This window comes from Medicago sativa, chromosome 3 (assembly GCF_051527215.1).
Source record: "Medicago sativa cultivar Bolivia chromosome 3, Bolivia_mono, whole genome shotgun sequence".
NCBI classification, from domain to species: domain Eukaryota; kingdom Viridiplantae; phylum Streptophyta; class Magnoliopsida; order Fabales; family Fabaceae; genus Medicago; species Medicago sativa.
In genome coordinates, this window is record NC_140751.1 from 20,947,929 (window position 1) to 20,967,591 (window position 19,663).

General features: G+C 37.3%; 2 protein-coding genes and 2 long non-coding RNA genes across 4 annotated transcripts; 2 read left to right on the forward strand and 2 right to left on the reverse strand.

Moving 5' to 3' along the window:
* Window positions 1–463: 463 nt before the first annotated feature.
* LOC146936318 (uncharacterized) lies at window positions 464–4,294 on the reverse strand. Its single transcript, XM_085751231.1, has one exon. It carries the CDS (start codon window positions 4,206–4,208, stop codon window positions 591–593), a length of 3,618 nt encoding a protein of 1,205 aa, XP_085607357.1. The 5' UTR covers window positions 4,209–4,294; the 3' UTR covers window positions 464–590.
* Window positions 4,295–4,461: 167 nt separating this feature from the next.
* On the reverse strand, window positions 4,462–6,034 carry LOC146936319 (uncharacterized). The gene has a single exon (XM_085749193.1). It carries the CDS (start codon window positions 6,032–6,034, stop codon window positions 4,619–4,621), a length of 1,416 nt encoding a protein of 471 aa, XP_085605319.1. The 3' UTR covers window positions 4,462–4,618.
* Window positions 6,035–7,341: 1,307 nt separating this feature from the next.
* On the forward strand, window positions 7,342–8,889 carry LOC146936320 (uncharacterized). The gene is made up of 2 exons (XR_015033149.1): window positions 7,342–8,179; window positions 8,621–8,889. It is a non-coding gene; the product is annotated as an uncharacterized LOC146936320 (long non-coding RNA).
* A 6,919-nt stretch (window positions 8,890–15,808) lies between these two features.
* On the forward strand, window positions 15,809–18,691 carry LOC146936321 (uncharacterized). Its single transcript, XR_015030550.1, has 4 exons — window positions 15,809–17,394; window positions 17,481–17,564; window positions 17,818–18,076; window positions 18,166–18,691. It is a non-coding gene; the product is annotated as an uncharacterized LOC146936321 (long non-coding RNA).
* Window positions 18,692–19,663: the final 972 nt, after the last annotated feature.

Sequence of the window (19,663 nt, forward strand, 5' to 3'; positions counted from 1 at the left end):
ACCACAATATCAGTATCCAGGCCTGGCATATCTTTGTACGACCAAGCAAATATATCAACATATTCTCTGAGAAGTTCTATCACTCGCTTCTTGACACTTGCTTCAAGTGATGCCCCAATCTTGACCTCTTTCCTGTCCTCTTCGGTACCCAAGTTGATCACCTCTATTGCTTCCCCATAAGGCTGAATGGCTTTTCTTTCTTGTTCAAGTAGCCGAGAGATTTCGTCGGGAATCTCTTCATTCTCTTCCTCTTCCGCCTCATACACAGGGGATTCAAAGTTGGGAGAGATCATGGGGGTATGTTGTTCAAAGGGTTCATTGATGTTTAATCTGCACATATGATTGATGATTTTAGAAAGTAAGTAAATGCAGATTTTTCGAAGGTGATTATATTTTTTTGGTTTTTTTTGTGTTACCATTTTTCAGAAAAAAGCACAAAAAAAAGAAAAAAATAAAACAAAAGTCGGGAACAAAACGACATTTTTATTTAATTGACAATAATTTTTTGAAGCAAATGGCCCTAGATAAATTCACTTTCGCTTGGGGCGGGGCGAAAGGATTTTTGAAAAAACATAAAACGAACAAATGCATTACTTTGACAAGTGAGCGACAAAAGGAACATCTACAGCGACCCAATTGCGGCTAGACCCTCCATGAGTCACGAAGCTTCGTGGTATCCCCCCAGGATTGTCTTCAATGATATCATTGGCTTCTGACAGGGCATTAATAAAACCCGCACTGTGGAACGTATCTCTTGCTGGCACGACGACATTCCAAGGCAAATCAGTTGACGGAGAGAAACCCAGACCTTCTCGACGCTTGTTCTCTGGCAATTCTATCAACTTCCCCCAGCTTGCAGATCCTCCAGCTTGCACTATGCTCTGAGCATCTTTTAGAGAGGAAATAGATGCTTCACTCTTCTTGGTATTCTCTTTCTCCACGGCAAGTCCCTGGAATGACGTCCCCTCAACACTGTCGGCCTTGATAAAAGAGAAAGACGACAAATGGCTTACTAACAGGGCTTCCTCCCCATTCACAGTTATCAGCTTCCCATTATGCACAAACTTCAGCTTCTGGTGCAATGTAGAGGTTACTGCCCCAGCTTTATGAATCCAAGGGCGACCTAGCAAGCAACTGTATGATGCCCGAATGTCTATCACTTGAAATGTAATCTGGAAGATCTGCGGCCCAACTGTAATAGGCAGATCCACCTCCCCATGGACATCCTTCCTCGAACCATCAAAAGCTTTTACCATTACCTCACTTCGTCTTAAAGGTGCACCCTTGTAAGAGAGCTGGTCATAAGTTGTTTTGGCCATCACATTTAGAGACGAACCGGTGTCTATCAGCACATTTGACAAAGTGTCGGTCTTACAATTCACAGATATGTGCAAAGCCAGATTATGGTTCCTTCCTTCTTTCGGAAGCTCTTCATCACTGAAACTCAGGTTGTTGCATGCAGTGATGTTCCCCACTATTCCTCCGAATTGACCAACAGTCACATCGTAGTCCACAAAAGCTTGTTCCAGGACCTTCATTAAAGCCTCCTTGTGAGCATCAGAATTCAGCAGTAGCGACATTATGGATATCTTTGATGGAGTCTGCATCAGTTGATCAACCACCTTGTACTCACTCTTCTTGATTAGCTTGAGAACCTCATCAATCTCAGAATTTGCATTGGTCCCACTAGGCTGACCGATATCTTTGACTGCACTGGGATCTTTAGCTTGGGTATCCTCGATTACCGGAGCACTAGCTTTCTTTGGGAGCACCACAGGAACAATATGCCCATTTCTTAGCACTCTACTGACTTCAGCGACATTCCCTACAGACGGCAAAGGTGGTATTGGAACTTCACGACCGTCCTCTATCATAGTGGCATTGTACTTATAAGGAATGGCTTTCTCAGAAGCATAAGGCATCGGACCAGGCAAACAGATCACTAGAGGAGCAACAACTGACTTTCGACTGTCGTAGAATATCTCCAAAGGCTCCTCTGAAGTTATAACACATACATCATCACACTTTCTTTCAACAACAAGTTCTCCTTGGTCTAAAAGTCCTTGAATATCATCTTTTACTTTCTGACAACCTTGAGGATCTAGAAGACACACTTCACAGGCGGCATGATCATGTTCAAAGAGAGACGCTTGACACATCCTGGTATGTATAGGGACCAAAGGTGTCCGGATGTGTTGGACATTCAGGATGAGATGAGTCTTCTGGCAATCTTCGATCATGTTGACAGTTGTGGTACCATGGTTTGGCAACGGATTGGTTTGAACATTCGGTGCTGAGTCTGTGAAGGTTATCTTCTTTTCATCGATTAGCTTCTGAACTGCATACTTAAAGTTATAGCAATTTTCGATATTATGACCTCGGCCTCCCTGATGAAAATCACAAGTCTGGTCAAGTCTATACCATGCTGGCAATTTTTCTGGCACTGGAGAAGGTGCTCTGGTCTGGACCAAATTCTTTTTGAGTAACCCTGGGAGTAATTCTGCATAGGTGACGGGGATCGGGTCAATTTGCATTTTTCGTGGTTGAGAATGTTGTGGTTGATAGGGTTGTTGTTGATATGGACGTTGTTGGGGATATTGTTGAGGGTATTGTTGTGGTGGATATTGTTGTGGATGATGATATTGTTGTGGAGGATATTGTTGAGGGTGATGATATTGTTGTGGAGGATATTGTTGAGGGTATTGTGATTGTTGTGGATATTGTGGGAATTGAGGTTGTTGTGGATATAGTGGGAATTGAGGTTGGCCATTTGGTGGTTGGATGGTATTGGTAGCAGGTGTGATGGCAGCAACGTGTTGATAGGCTGAGTAATTTTGTTGAGGTCTTCCATGGGTCACCATACCGACCTCTTGTTCTTTCTTTTTCGGGAGGTGATTCCCAGACTTCTTGGTTCCACTTGCAGATGTCCCTTCTTTTACTAAACGTCCTTCTCGGACTCCTTCTTCCAGCCGTACACCCGTAGCAACCATCTCAGCAAAGTCCTTGGGAGTACCTCCGACCATATTCACATAATAAAACTGATTGAGAGTTTTTAAGAAGAGCTTGGTCATCTCCTTCTCTTCTATGCGCGGGCTGACTTGGGCAGCGGCATCCCTCCACCGCTGGGCATACTCTTTGAATGTTTCTTTGTCTCCCTGAGTCATAGCTTGTAGGTCACTTCGATCTGGGGCCATATCCACATTGTAACTGTATTGCTCCACAAAAGCATCACACAGATCTTGGAAAGTTTGGATATTTGTTTTATCTAGATTCATGTACCATTTCGAGGCAGGATTAGCCAAACTTTCATGGAAGAAATAAATAAGGACTGAATCATCCTTGGAATAGGCAGACATTCTTCTCACATACATTGTTAGATGTTCTTCAGGACAGGATTTTCCCTTATACTTCTCGAAGTCTGGTACTTTGAACTTGTGGGGTATTTGAACATTTGGCACCAAACAGAGATCATAAGCAGTCTTCCCAAATACTTTCTTTTTGTGGAGGGCTTTCACATCTCGCTGAATTTCATCATATTTTTGCTGCAAGTCATTCATTCTATCATAGGCTTCCATATCCCCTGAATGGTAGATGGGCTCTTCTTCTTGTGGAATAGTATGCATCACCGGAGCCGAATAGGTCATAGCGGCTGGAGGAGCTCCCACCAGAGGTGGAGGAACATGAGTTGCATTTTGACGAGTAGGCATCGGAACTTCGGTCATGATAGGGCGGAATACTTCACTGAGGCAAACTGGCACACCCCAAGAACGACCTTCTGGCATAGAATTCGAAGCTTCACACACAATGGGACGGAGTATTTCGCCGGCAGTGAAAGGCGAGAACCGAGGCGCAGAACGTTGCGGAGCAGAGTGCATCGGAGTATCTGCACATATTGTCCATCCAGGGGTAGCAGAGGCAGCTGCAGAGGCGGAGGTTTCGGCCTGAGTTCTGACTGGAGGAGGAGGCGGTGGTGCTTGTGCCTGAGATTGTGCTTGAGCTTGTGCTTGAGCCTGAGCCAGTGCTTGAGCTTGAGCTTGTGCTTGAGCTTGTGCTTGAACGAGTGCTTGAGCTTGTGCTTCAGCTTGTGCTTGAGCTCGTGCTTGAGCTTCTGCCATTGTCTTCATCATTTCAGCCATCTCATCCATCTTAGTCTGCATGGTTGACATCTCTTCGCGGAGCACTCGATTTTCTTGTTCGAGATAATCCATCTTCTTCTTAACGTTTGCTCGAGTGTAGATAGTGCGGGTGGGCTTGTAGATGATACGTGGGGCCACCTTTTGAAACGAGCTGACCTTCTTCTGGAAAAGAAAATTTGTGTGAGACTCTGGCTTTGAAACTATGGAATGCAAAATGATGCATGATGTTATGCAAAAATAGACACATTTTTATTTACCGAAGGACTTATAAAAGCAAATTTGTAAACAAACAACCCAAACATTAATAGATAAAGTTTTTACAAGATAATTCCCTTTCTAACAACCAAGCCAAGGGATAGACTTACAAATATAAAACTTTACAAGATAATTCCCTTTCTAACAACCAAGCCAAGGGATAGACTTACAAATATAAAATATAAGACATAAGGCAGTAAACAACTCTGGAGGAAGCTTTGATCATTCTAGGGAGACGGATAAGAACATGTATTGGCAAAGAAAGCACTTCGTTTCTTCTTATGTCCCGGGATCTGGCCAATTATGGCCTCCTTCTCTTCATTCAATCTAACAATTTCCTTCTTCAACTCGCTGATATCCCAATCCTTCTGTTCCAGTAGGCCCATTACACATTCATTCTCGCGTACTACTTCTTTATACTCTTCTGTCACTCTTGCATTCTCTTCCATTAACTCAGCTATCTTTTTCTGATATTCCCTTTCAGTCTCAAGAGTCATCGGCATGGGTGGCGCTGGAGTAGTTGCGGACAAGAACCTGGTGAGCTTATAAGGCATTCCAAAGTCAGTGGATCGATCAATAACCCATTGCGTATAGTCTGCATGGACGGCCCCCGTCCGCTTTCCTAACTGGCCTCTGTCTCTCCTCCGGACGGCGTGCCAAGCTCGTGCAATTTGACGCCTCATTCCCGCAGTGTCACTCTCATTGTGGTAATATACGTTCTCCAGATGAATGCTGAGAGGCTTTCCTTCCATGGGGAGTCTAAACTGGCGTCTAGCAAGGACCGGATTATAACTGATTCCTCCATACATGCCCATGAGCGGTACATTGTTGAATAACCCGCAGCTATCAATGATGGTTCCCTTGTCGTAAGCTGGTTCATACCACATCACCTCATTTGGAGTAAGGGCCATGAGTCTCTCTGACCAACGGAGACCATCTGGGTTGGTGGTGAAACGAGGAGTTCGGGGTAAATGAGAGGTAATCCATCTATAGAGCAATGGTGCACAACACTTGATAAGTCCACGACCCGCTAGAGTACGTTCATGGATGGAGTGATAGGTATCGGCTAACAAAGTGGGAGTAGGGTTTTTTGAAAGGAATATTTGAATGGCATGGATGTCGACAAAGTTGTTAAGGTTGGGAAAGAGTACTAGGCCGTAAATGAGTAAGGCAAGGATGGCATCAAAGGCGTCAGCACTGGACATTCTGTAGAAATAGTCGGCTTTTTCGTAAAGGAACTTGGTAGGGAGACCTAAGAGTTTGCTATTAGTGGTAATATGGTCTTTCACTTCTGTAGTTGGTAAATGGAGAGCTTCGGCGATGGTTGAGAATTTGGGAGGATTTTCAAGACCACTGAAAGGTACTTGGTTGAGCACTGGTCGATCAATCCAAAAAGCATATTCTTCTAGAGTGGGAACCAATTGAAACTCTGGGAAACCAAAGCAATGATACTCTGGGTCATAGAACTGAACAAAAGTGCCAAGGAGTCCTTCGTCAACCTTCATCCTGACAATACCGAGGAGATTCCCATGGTCCTGATGGAAGCGGTCCGAGCATTTCACCTTATTCCCTAGATCCCTTAACCTTACAAGATCAAGCTTCCTGAAGCTATACTGCTTAAGTTTCCTTGTTTTAAAAGTCATATCTACAATGTTTACAATAAAACTAATATAAGTCCTTCAATATTTTGATGAATGGAAAAAGTTTTCATGAATGAATGCATGGATGTATGATTATGCAAGGAAACATGATGAGGTTCAGGATATACAAGGTTGGAGCTTAGGGATAACAATGCCATTTGGTAAGGACTAAGGTTTTGCACCTGTAATAAGGATTCTATCAAGGTTCCCAAAGTTTTCAACCACGTCCGAATATTTGTTAGGCGACGAGAGTACTCTCGTTCCAACAATATTCATCGGTTAGTCTCGTTTGGGTGTAGTATCGCGTGACGACCAATACGAGAGTACTCTCGACTAGCCACCGCACTACGTCCTAAAAGGCCAAGATGGGTTAAAGGTGACTAAAGGTTCTCAACTTCGACGGTCACTTGAAAGTAACATGTCATACGCGAGTACTCACGACAACAAAAGTATACCTCCAAGATCCCTCCGTTGAGTGGGTTATCACATGTACCAATACCGAAGAGTACTCTTGGCATGGATACTATGATTATACCCGATCCTATCTTAAGTTCCCTCAAGTCCGGGTGTAGGACTTATCTCACCACTCACGTTTAAGAAAGGAGAAAGAAGAAGGAAGAACAGACATATACACGAATTTCCATCTTTTATTATTTTTTAAGCAAGTTATAGCACAAAAAATTAAATAAGACCAAGTTAGGCTCAACCCTCTTAATATGTCCCCAGTGAAGTCGCCATTTCTGTCGCGTCATTTTTCGGAGATCAAGGCTATTTGATTAGCTTATTGACTCACTAATTATTTCACGACTTTGAAAAAAAAATTATTTAAATTGGGGGGTCCGGGGGTTAGTTACATAAAGGGAAGGTGTTAGCACCCTTTATGTCCGTAGTACTCTACGGGAACCTCTTGGTTTTTATTTAATCAGTGTGCTATAACTTGCTTATTTTTGAAGGATTTTTGAAATGATAAAAGAAAAGGAGGACCTAATTATCTACATTTTATTGATTTGGAAGAACAAAGTCCTCTGCCTACGTACCCGTGAAGGATCAAAATCACGTAGTTCGTGGTTAAAAAAACTAACGTTTGATTGGTTGTGTGTTTTTTATTGGTTAAAAAAAAAAAAAAGGTTTTAAAAATGGGAAAAGCCAAAGTGGCAAAAGAATATTTGTTTGTGTTTTTTAATATTGAAGGAAAATGACTTGAAATATGATTAAGTGGTTTGAAATTTGATTAAGAAAAGAAAATAAAAAAAGACGTCACTTGATTTAGGATCAAGGTTTATTTAAAAAATATTTTTGTTTGGGTTTTGTTGTTTTTTGAATGATAAACTAACGGAGCATAAAATATAAACACGTCGGTACCTTATAGCAGTGTTGGACCACCACAAGGACCATTAACCTAATCTAGCAAGAGATATAGAGGCATACACACACGCACGCACACATGCACCTAAACTATTACAAAAAAAACCTAGTTACATTCTACGGTCTGCGATGAAAATAAATAAATTACATTTAAACCTATTTTTACATTCTAAGTTCCATGCAAGACGAAAATAAATAATTTACATAAAGCCTATATATACATTCTAAGTCATGTACAAAAAAAGAAAATATAAATAAATTACATAAAAGCCTACTATACATTCTAATGATTTAAAAATGACTAAAATATGCAGATGCGAATTAAAATGATATAAGATGCAGAAAAATAAAATACAATTGAAATTAAAATTAAAATAAAGATGCATGATAGATAGATATGATAAAAGTAAAAAAAAATGAACGCAGGTGGGGTGCAGGAATTGGAATGGGGTGTGTGGAAATAAGACAGAAATGGAATTGGGCTTCAGACAGATGCTGGGCGCGTGGGGCCTTGAGGATATCTGTCTTGGGCTTCAGGGAGTAACGCAGGGGGCGTCTGATCATGATCAGGGAGTTGGGAAGGACGCAGGCACACCATAATGTCATGGGCGCACACACACAGGACCGGGATGAGACTATATATAGGCTATGAGAGAAATTTCTCTCATTTTTCTTGTTAGTTTCTCTCTCTTCTCTTTTCCCTACCGGCTCTCTCTTCTCCCTCTATTCCTATTCTGGGTTCGCTATGAAGATGCCGGCGGCCTTCATCTTCTCCGGCAAGAGGTAAGGTGGGTTCCGGCGGCGGTGCGGCGGCCGGTGCGGCGGCTCCACCGCGTCGGAACCCTAAACTCTTTTTTTTTTTAAAATTTTTACTCCTAATCTACACTACTCTTTCTCCTGGTTCCAATTTTAAGTCCGAAATTCTCAAAACAAATACGATTCGACCTAGATCTAAAAAGAAGGAAGAAAATTTTTTATACCTCTTTTGGTTCGGATTCCCCTTGATCAGTGTCGAATCAGTTCGTTTTGATGTGTGTTGCGGTCTCTGGTGCGTGTTCTGGCCTCTTCTCTGTCCTTGCTGTCTCGTTCCTTTTCTCCTTGCGTGTTCGCTAGTTCTCTGCCGATTCCTTCTGTTCCTCTGGCTCGAAATCTCCCCTATTCTGTGTGTGCAAGCTTCTATTTATAATACTGAGGTTGAGACTAGGGTTTGTTTGAACTCTGCAGGAAATTGGTGGCTTGATGAGGAGGATAGGTTTGTTTGTTGCTGGATTTGAACCTGGACTGGAAGTGGATTCGGATGAGATATGAACGACATGGATTAACACGCGTGACAGGCTGTGCTGGATTGGGATGAACTTGGACCATTTTTGGGACATTTTTGGACTTATCAAAAATCAAAAATATAAACAAAAAAATAATAATAAAAGGAAAAAGAAAAATTGGACTTATCTTGACGTTTAAAAATTAATACAATACAAAAGAAAAAAAAGAAGTAATAAATAATAAAAAAAAAAGAAATAGTGACGTGACCAATTAGTTAAAAAAAAAAGAATAAAAAAAAAATGAATTTAAAGTTTAATTAATTAAAAATAAAAGACGGAAATAAAGATAAACATAAATAAAAATTAAAGAGAGAAGAGGGCCCAACTCGGACAACATATGAGGTATTTTAAAATACCTCTCTGCCGAATTTTACCGAAAAGTCAAAGACTTAATCAGGGTCAAAGGGCGCGTGTCGGTGTATGAATGTACGACCCTTAGGTCAAAAATTTGGGGTATGACAATAGCCTTAGTTTTTTTTTTTTAAAAGTCATTCCCCTTTAATTTCGACCGATCAATCAAAGCTGACGTGGACATGACTATTAGGACATTAATTTCCAGCCTTGCTTATAAATAAAATTAAATAAGAACAAAAAAATAAACATACCTGGCATTTTTTTTTATTTCCATTGTTCTGCATTTTGCTTAGCTTCTTTCATTCATATGGTTCACGCAAGCTACTTTCACATTTTTTTTTATATAGGGTGTGTTTGGGAAGGCTAACAAGCTAGTTTATAATTTATGACTTATATGTTTGTAAGTTTAGAAAAGTCCTTTTAGTAAACGTCATTTTGTCAAGAGTTGATAGCGTATTTCACGAGTTTATAGCTTATTTTTTAGACGTTATTTTAAATGCTTCTATTGTATTGTAAAAAAAAAGGATACGATCTTTTACCTGTGTTCCATTGTATTGTACAAAAAAAAAATGCTTCCATCCTATGTTTTTGTTGGAACAATAGTAAAAATTAGTTAGAAAAATACTTTTTTGTCATCGAATAGATTATTAGACTGAGTCGTGGACTAGGTCGCTCTCTTTAAGACGTTTCGTGACACTGTTCAAAATTGTGCAACCAAGGTTTTACAACTCGAGAGTTTACCTCAACTCGTTTTACCCAGGTAAACTCGACTCGTACACTCGACTTGAGAACTCGTACGAGTTTACCTAAAACTAAAATTAAATAAAATTTATTATTTTCATGTCATATGTAAACTAATAGAATATTGTAAATAGTCCAATAGTACAAAATATGACTAAATTATAAAGGTTTTCAACCACCATAATAAAGCATTATGTTCAACTAAACATCAAAATACAAAATAAACTTAAAAAATCATAATTCTCTTAAGTCTTAACCATCCAAAAAGGCAAGTTTCACAAGTTCCTAAAGTTGTTAATAAAACTATTAAAATAAATTTAGACTTACATTCCGATTTTACTCGAGTTTACCCGATTTTACCCGAGTTTGACCGAGTTAACTCGAGTCAAACTCGTCAAACATTTCGATTTTACCAAAAATCGAGTTTACCTCCGAGTTGACACGATTTTCGTACCTAAAAATGTAAACTCGGTAAACTCGGCGAGTTAACACTCGATTTGTGGAACCTACTGCAAGCAGAAATACACCTTTAAATAGTCCTATTGCATCACAGCCCTATTGCACTATATGATATGTTCTAGAAATACACATTTAATTATGGTGCTAAGACCACTCCAACATGGTATTGATACCACTTTATTATGGTACTAAGACTACTCTTATATGGTACTAGGACCCCTCTAATGTGGTGTTTCCACCTGTCTAACCTCTAACTTATAAAAAGGGACTATATTCTTACAATTATTCTTATTTTCTGAAGGGACGCTTTATCTCGAAAAGGGACTATGATCTAAAGAATACTTTTATTTTTGAAGAGACGAAATTTACCGAAGGGACTATGCTCTTAAGACCAATCTTGATTCAAAAGGGAAATTATTTCTCGAATGGACTATGGTCTTAAGAACACTATTTAAATCCGACGGGACAAAGAAAAAGGGAGAAGAAAAGAATAGCTAGTCAACACAAGCTAAAGGAGAGAGAAGAGAGAAAAAATCTTTGAGAACTCAAGAGAACTTTTGATGTGAGTAGAAGTGATGAATGAGAGTTCTATTTAAAGGTGAGGAGAGTTTTAGATCCAACAGCTAAGATCAATTGACCGTTACAAAATTAATGGTTTGACCCCACCTCATAAATAAACAATAATTGAGAAAGTTAATATGATAATTTTTTGGGTAATGCTAACGGTGCCCCTGGGGCACGGGTTAAAGATATTAGAAAATGAAGTTATTACTAAAAAAGGAAACTTTTATGTCTTTTTATGGTCTGATTACACAATTTTCAATGAAATAACTACTATATAATTTCCTTTTTTAGTATCCTTATGTTTACCTTGATTTTTGTTAAACAACCGCCGATTTAAAATTAATTATTTGCAAGATCAACCAGTAATAAGTCTTTGGGACATATTGTGTTTGTTATTTTCCAGAAATTGATGAATGTTCTTGATATTGTTATGAAAACGATGATGATAACCGTTGAACTTAAACAAAGTTAAAGTTCGTTGAAGATACTTCCATTGGAAGAATGTAAAACGCTCAAAAAATACAAGTAAATTATAAAGGAATTTGAAGAAACAAACTTCAATTGCATTGATTGAATGTAAATTGGTACGTACAGATTCATACATTTTGACTTGTAACTCGTTTCTCTCTAAATGCGGATAGTTTGAGTGTAAGTTTTTTGTATGGTCGAATTGTGACCCATTTTTCCTATGAGAAACTGATATTTATACTAGAAAACTACCTACACATAGACATTTGAAACTATAACTGCTACTAACTGCTAACACTTCTTCGATTTGAAATTTAAATGGCATCCTTTGAAAACAACCGTTATTTGGCTTTATCTGAAACCAATTCTTCCTTCGACGTCTCTTTGCTTGTCGAACTCCAATCTTCAAAAAACAACAATCTTTCTGAGCTTATCTTTTTGACCGAATAATGACGTCGAACACATTAACTTTTCTTCAAAATTTAAAGTCAAACTCCATTGACTGCATTTAATATCGTATGTTGAAAATGCAAGCTAACAAATTACCCTATAAAAATGTCTTTTTCGGATGTATCTTTAGATAAAGAAAGAAAAGGACGTTTTTGAACTCTGTCGAGCACATTTCCTTTTGTCCGAAATATATGACATCATCATCATTAAAATTTGAAGGCAGTTTGAAAAAACGACTTTATGATGTCATCCAATCACACTTAGTGGGCCACGTTCTAGTCATTGGGAACTACCACTTTCTCACTATTTTAATAGCTGTCAACTTAGGATGTTGACATATGTCAATATCTAAAAGACTATAAAAAGGTCCTTACCTTTTTGTTTTTAACCTTTTCATTTTAGTCCCAACATTACACTTTCCCTTCTTCTCTTTCAACGTGAAAGCGCCATTTCTCTATCTTCAAACCTTTAAACCTCTACCTAGAAAAATCTTTTAAATCACTTATTTCAATCGCGAACAAAAGAATCAAAACTTCTTTTGAAATCATGACAAACAAAGCCAAAGATTCTTCACAATCTCAGCAAGAGAGAGCACCGGGCAATTTCTCGATACAAATCCAACCTGGAAATTGCAGATTTATTGAAAAACTAGTTTTAAAGTAAGAAAAAGCTCAAATATGGAAATCTCATGTATTAATCCCTTGCCCTATCTCACCGCGTGCATACTGTAACACCCTCCTTTTATTTAATTATTTTTATTAAGTTAGGGTTTATTTATGTGATTTATTTTAAATATGTGATGTGTTGGTATTATATTAGGTGGCTTTATTCTATTATTTATTAGAATATGAGAATTATTAGTGTAAGTAGAATTGGTGGTTATAATAGAAAGAAGAATAAGTTATTGGGCCTAAATAGATTTAGGAAGAGTATTTAGTATTATAAATAAGAAAGCTTGGGTTAGAAAGAGTTTTTACGTTAAACCGCTTTTTGGAAAAGAGGAGAACAAGAGAGAAGAGAAGAAAGAGAAGAACTCAGAGAGAGAGAACCCTAGGAACGAAGAACGCTGGTTTTGATTTTAGAAAAACAATCTGAGGTAAGGGTGAGACTATCTTTCACTAATATTAAGTCTGTAGATCATTAGATTGCATCTAACGTGTTTTAGGATGAGTTTTGTAAGATTATGAGAATTAGGGTATGAGTGAGAATTGATGATTAGGTGATGAAAAACCGTTGAATTGATGTATGGGGGGAGTCTCTATTCACCATAAGAGTTGTATGAACATATGGATAATGGAGGGTTTTTATTTTCCATTATTTTGATGATCTTTTAATGATTTCAATTAAATTCACGTTCTTTGATTGTTGTAGTTATATGTTTAACTTTCGTTTATGAATTGAAATGTGTTTCGTGTTGAATTTATTCATTCTACCTTCTGTCGTATACAAATGATTTATGATAGTGTGATTTGATTTCGTAAATTTTGTATTTAGCTTTGAATTCGATAACTGAGTCTATATCAAAAGTGGTTTGAACAAAATCCAATACCTGATATGTGACTGCCTTTTAAAAATATTTGAATCATGTTTAACCTTTAGCCTTCAACTATCCTTTCTAAGTTTGATAATAATGGGTATTTTCAATTTAGAATTCAAAAGGGAAATCATATGTGATATCTGCTATGTGTGTGTAGTGAATCAATTGACTTTATTTTTCATAATAAGAATTCTATATGTATGTGCTAAGAGTTAGCAATCTATCTATTTTGCCTCTCAATAAAAGAATAATTTAATTTGATTGCTATGTATACTACGTGAATTAGCCTAATTGATAAAAGAGTTATCTAGTAATGATGAATCATAGTTTGTTAAAAATAGGCTATTGACAATTAAAAAAATGTTTGGAATTGGTTAGTTCTGATTTATGTGTTTAATCTATTTATGTGCATACCCATTTTTGCTTTAGCCGAATTGACTATATGTCTTATTTGGATCATTAGTGTCTTTATGAATGTAACTGGAATATTAAGATATTTTACTAATTTGTTTACCATTTTATTTTGTTACTTTAAATTTATAATTGTTATTATTTGATTATTTCCATCTCTTATATGTGTGGATAATTTTACACTATATCCTGTGAATATTATTCTATTTAAGATATTGTTTTATTAATGAGTTATTTGAGGATGTGATATTTGAAGTTGTGTGATTTAAATATGTGCTATAGAAGAATTATTTATATGCTGCATATACTGCTGAGTCTTATTTAAGATGTAAGTGTCGGTCTAAGTCAAAGAGTTGTAAGATGTTCATGAAGTTTCTAAGACGTAAGATGTTGAGTCCATGCATACTCATTTAAAGATGAGGGCTCATGCCCTGGAGCTTTTGCTCAACCAGAGACGAGGGCTCATGCCCTATGAGCTTTTGCTCAATAACGACGAGGGCTTATGCCCTAGATTGGTACCACATGCATTTGCATTTTCATGATGATTCAAGATGGTTTAAGACGTTAAGAGTTGCATAGTCGAGTTTAGATGCATTGTCAAGTCAAGTTGTTAAGTTGTGATGTTTTAACGAATTACTTTGTGATGTCTTTTAGTATGATGATATGTGACGATGACTGTGACTGCTATATGATGATATTTTGCTAAGATAAATGATGATGTTTATGTATTTAATTATAGTTGTTAAATTATAAGATGTTTATGTTATTAAATGTAATTTATGATTTATGAGATTAATATTATTGTTTGAGAAATCTCACCCCTTCTGCTTGAAAATGTTGCTCTTCGTATGGGTAACTTGCAGGTAATCAAGATTAGGCGTGGTCGTGAGTGGACTCCTCACAGTGTGTCTTTAGGTGCTCTGATACGTAACGGGATGGGAGTTTTGACATTGTTTCTATTCCTTACGTATTGTTTTAAGAGATTTATAATGAAGTTGTTGGATTTGAACTAATTATTATGTTTTAGACTATTTATGAGACTTTTATGATGAGGCCTTCGTGCCGAAGACTATTTACGATGTTGAAATATTTCCGCTGCGAGATTTAAAAGATTATGTTCTTATATTTTTGAAGGATAAATTATTATTTATTTCATTTACGATTTTTAAGAAATGTGACATTCCGTTTTATGATGAAAAACTCTGATTTTATTTAAGAAATTTTTACGTTGGGAAAACGGGGTGTTACACATACCTAGGACCTCTCCCTGAAAAAGCTGATAACGACGAACTCAAGGAAATCTTTCCTTGTTATAAGAAGCGTTCGCCTCTAGTGTTTATCAAAGGTCTTTATGACCTTAGCTATGTAGACACTAGGGTTTTTAGGGCAGCTCCAAGGGTCGACAAAGTCGAAGCCTGCATCAAATGTAGAGCTGTCAAAACGGGCCGGGTCTTACGGGCAGGCCCGAAATCCCGAATTAAATGCAGGGCCTGGGCCGAAAATTTGGAGCCCGAATCGATTCAGGGCTTTTTGGCCCGGCCCGAAAAAGCCCGGATCCTGGTAGGGCTAGCCCAGTCGGGCCGCGGGCGGCCCGCAAGCCCGCCAAAAAATACAATTTTTTTCTTTTTTGTCTTTGTGTGTATATGAAATTCAGTTCTTAGTTCTCACACAGGCGCCAGACAATACCATCTTCGCAAGCTCACTCACGTCTCAGAATTATTATAAAATAATATCCAGTCAATTGAGAACCCTTTTTTTCGTATTAATGTTAGTTTTTTTTTGGTGACATTAGATGTGCAAAAGTGCAACACTTATAAACTTCAACTGTTCAACATCACACCCATGTTAATTACATCCAAGTGATTGCCTCGATATTTCATTTTCAACTTATTTTAATAAAATTATTTTTTGATTTTTGAAAGGAAAAAAAAAAGATACGGGCCAGGGCCGGCCCGTTAGCTCGGGAGCCCGTGCAGGGCCGGGCTCGGGCCCCAATTTTCCAGCCCATATTCGAACCGGGCTTTTTAGCCCGGCCCTAAAAAGCCCTTTGCCCGACCGGGCCGGGCCTAAACGGGTCGGGCCGCCCGTTTTGACAGCTCTAAATGGCTTGATAAATTTGATACAAAGAAAGGAGGTTTTAGGAAAGATCTAGGAATCTTCGACCTCATTCAGTTATCAAGACAAGGACCAAGGTGCAAAAAGCATATGTTAATGGATGCACTTCACTTTTGGAATACTTCGTGGGTAGTCTTCATTTGAAATGTGGAATGCTTACACCCATATTGCTAGATTTTGCAGCCATAACAGGTCTAAAACCTACTGCGAAACCTTCGACCCTGATAATTGAGAGTCAGACTTTAATTTCGATTTCAAAAGAGGACTTTTGGTAATTATTGAGGATCACCATATTAGTGATGACGAAGAAGTTTCAGATGAAGAACACATATCTTGTTTGACCTTTTGGCTATCTATATATGTTTTATGTACAAGATCTATTCAAGTAGCAAAACATTATAGAACTCTGGCTATTCACCTTCATGAAGGGAATCAAGTTTGTCTCAATAAACTTCTTCTAGGCTGTTTGTATGAAAGCCTCAATCAAGGAGCAACTGAAATGAGAAACCAAAAAAGTAGTATGATAATTCTTGTTCCCCTCTATTTATTTCAACTGTGGCTTCTTGCCACTTTTAGATCAAAACTTGATGTCTTTCTTCCTGAAAATTTCCAAGAAGCATACAAGGAAAGATCTACTAAAGGAGTTGGATTTGCATTGCTTCGACATCGAGAAATGAACAAAACCTGTGAAGTCCTCTTTTCAGAAGCTTTCAATGTCTTCTTACAATGTGATACTTTCACATCTTCTTTATCCCCATTTTCGACAAGAAGTTACGGACAAGAATGGTTCATTAGGGAATTCCCTGAAAGGATGTCGAACATGAAGATGAAACAACTGCTATATGGAAAGCTTATCTGACTCCTACTCTTCTCTCTAGTAGGATATTTCCCACTCGACAATTCGGTTTGGTACAAACTCGTCCTAGCCCACTTTATAAATCCAAAAAAGACTTAAAGAAACCAAATATGTGGCGATCTCTCCTTCAAAAAGTTGATGAATGTATCCCAACTCTTAAGCCGGCCTTCTTTGAACTTTCATATGAATGTACTAAAATCTTTTTTAGATGGTGGCGAGGATACTTTGTCGAGAAGAGTAAAGAAGTAAATCCAGACACTTTGCTTCCTGAACTAATTTCTGCTTTTCATTATGTGCAGAAAAAATCGAAGAAACCAAAAGGTACGCATATTCGAGAAATCCAAGCTTTTCAAAAGTACTTCGAAACTATATATGTTCCTCAGAACCTTAGTCGGACTATTTATTATGCTGCCAAAACATTAAAGGAAAAACTTTTAGAAAAAATTCCAACATTAAAATTTCCTCCTTTTGTTACCGACAAATATCTTTTTGCTTTATACTTTAAAATTAAATTTCCACCATTGCCATCTAGTGAACTAGCACTAGCACTTAGACCACCATATCCAAAATGGTTTGTGTGTGGCTCTTGGATGGCAATGAAACAAAACCTTATAAAAAAAAGCAAAGCAAATTACTCCGACTAAGCATGACATATACATGTTTAGAGGTTACTTACATTTTGGCCTACATCAAGTTCGAATCACATCTCCTATAGGAATAGGTAAGAGCTTTTCAAAAACTCTTTAGGATAACAATTATCATTTTTATTTAACACAAAAAATTACCTATTTCTTTGAATGTTTTCAGGTTTACCTTTACAATCAGGGCAGAAAGCTAACACAGGAGTAGAGGGAACGTCGAAGTCGAAGCCTAGCAATTTCTCAAAGAAAGGTAAAACATCTGAGTCAGAGAAAAAAGAAGTAATTGAATCCTTTCGAATTCCTTAAAAAAATTTCTTTCGACATATATTGCCTATTAACCGAATGGTTTCCAAACATGATCGAAAAAGAAAAGGAAGTTATGCTTCTAACCCTTCCACGAAAAAGACAAACCAAAGTGAAGAAGACGTAAGTCTTCCATATCTTTTATGTACATTGGTATTTGCTTTTCAAAATTTGCTAACACAATTTTTTTAACCTTACAGTCTGATGTTTCACCTAAAGCTGCCAATGAAAAAGCCAAGCCCTTGAGATTCAGATTGAGAAGGATAAAAAGAGAAAATATGCTGAAGAAAAATCTAGGGACACTAGTGAGCGGAATTCTATCGAAAATTCTCAAGACCACCCAAACAGTTGGTAAAAACACAACTGATGAAGGGACATCCGTGAAGGCTCCAAGGAAGAAAAGTAGAGGTCACAAGGATGGAAAACCTGCCAGTGCACACGGGAGATAACGTGTCGAAGGTATTTTTACTTGACACTAAAAATTTCCTTGTCATTTTTTCTTTTAACAACCTTTTTACTAAATTCGACCATTTCTTTCTATTTCAAAGTGTTGAGGTTACCAATGCTGAAACGGGCAAACAACGACACCTCCTTCCACTTTCAATCAATCGATTGAGCCTATTTTCGAAGACAATATAGTGGTCGAGTTTAGCCCTCCAAAAAATGATGAATATCCAGAACGAACCCTTTCTGATCATCCTCAAGATTCAAATGCCAGAAGTATTGAAGATGATCAACATCACACTGATGAGGAAGATGAACGGGGTCCATCTCCAGCCAAAAGTGGGAAAGGCAACGCCGCTCATGGGTCAAGCTTTGATGATGATGAGGAGCAAACTGACATCGATGGGGATGGTCACAAAAAAGATGTCGAAGAGTCTGAAGATGAATCTGAACAAGAATCCCCAAAAACCATGTTTTTAAAATGTTAATAGAAGTGAAAAATAAAAAGAATATTTTATTTATAATTCTGTTATATTTGGATATGTGGATCTTCTATATATTTTTTTACGAAGTTTGAATATGTGATGAAGTTGAAGAAGAAAATAATGAAAAGCAATTTGGTACCTGTGATTTTGTTGACCACCATCTTCATCCCATTTCTTTTAATTTATTACTTTTTCTGCATAAGAAAAAAAATCATTAGAAGAAGATGAGAAAGAAGATGCAAGAGTGAATGTAGGAGTTGATGAAATTTGAAATTTGAATTGTTGGACAGAATGAAGTGACAATATAAAGAAAACATGGTTGGATATAAAGTGAAAAGTTGTTGTGTTTGGTTTTGCAGAAAGTAAATACAAAGCTGTTTTTGATAATGTGAACTAATGAGTGCAAATGACCATAATATCCTTAATAGTGTTAAAAAAACAGCAGGAACAAAAAACAAAAGCTGGGTAGTTATGTAAAATTGGCACCGAATTTTTGATAAAATGACAAAGTTAACCTTCAACTGTGAAGTAAGAAATTAGGGAGAAAACTGGGGTATGAGCAGTTAAGTAATTTTAGTAGTTATCTCTTTTCATATATTGTAGTAGATAGATTGAAATGTTGGACATAATGAAGTGACAATATAAAGAAAAAATGGTTGGATATAAAGTAAAAAGTTGTTGTGTCTATTTTTGCAGAAAGTAAATACAAAGTTGTTTTTGATCATGTGAACTAATGAGTGCAAACGACCATAATATCCTTAATAGTGTTAAAAAAACAGCAGGAACAAAAAACTGAAGCTGGGTAGTTATGTAAAATTGGCACCGAAAATCTGATAAAATGACAAAGTTAACCTTCAACTATGAAGTAAAAAATTAAGGAGAAAACTGGGGTATGTGCAGTTAAGTAATTTTAGTAGTTATCTCTTTTCATATATTGTAGTAGATAGATTGAAATGTTGGACAGAATGAAGTGACAATATAAAGAACAAATGGTTGGATATAAAGTAAACAGTTGTTATGTCTATTTTTGCAGAAAGTAAATACAAAGCTGTTTTTGATCATCTGAACTAATGAGTGCAAACGACCATAATATCCTTAATAGTGTTATAAAAACAAC

Bases quoted from the DNA above. Each gene is read 5' to 3' on its own strand.
- LOC146936318 (XM_085751231.1), bottom strand. From the start codon at position 4,208: ATGGATTATCTCGAACAAGAAAATCGAGTGCTCCGCGAAGAGATGTCA.
- LOC146936319 (XM_085749193.1), bottom strand. From the start codon at position 6,034: ATGACTTTTAAAACAAGGAAACTTAAGCAGTATAGCTTCAGGAAGCTT.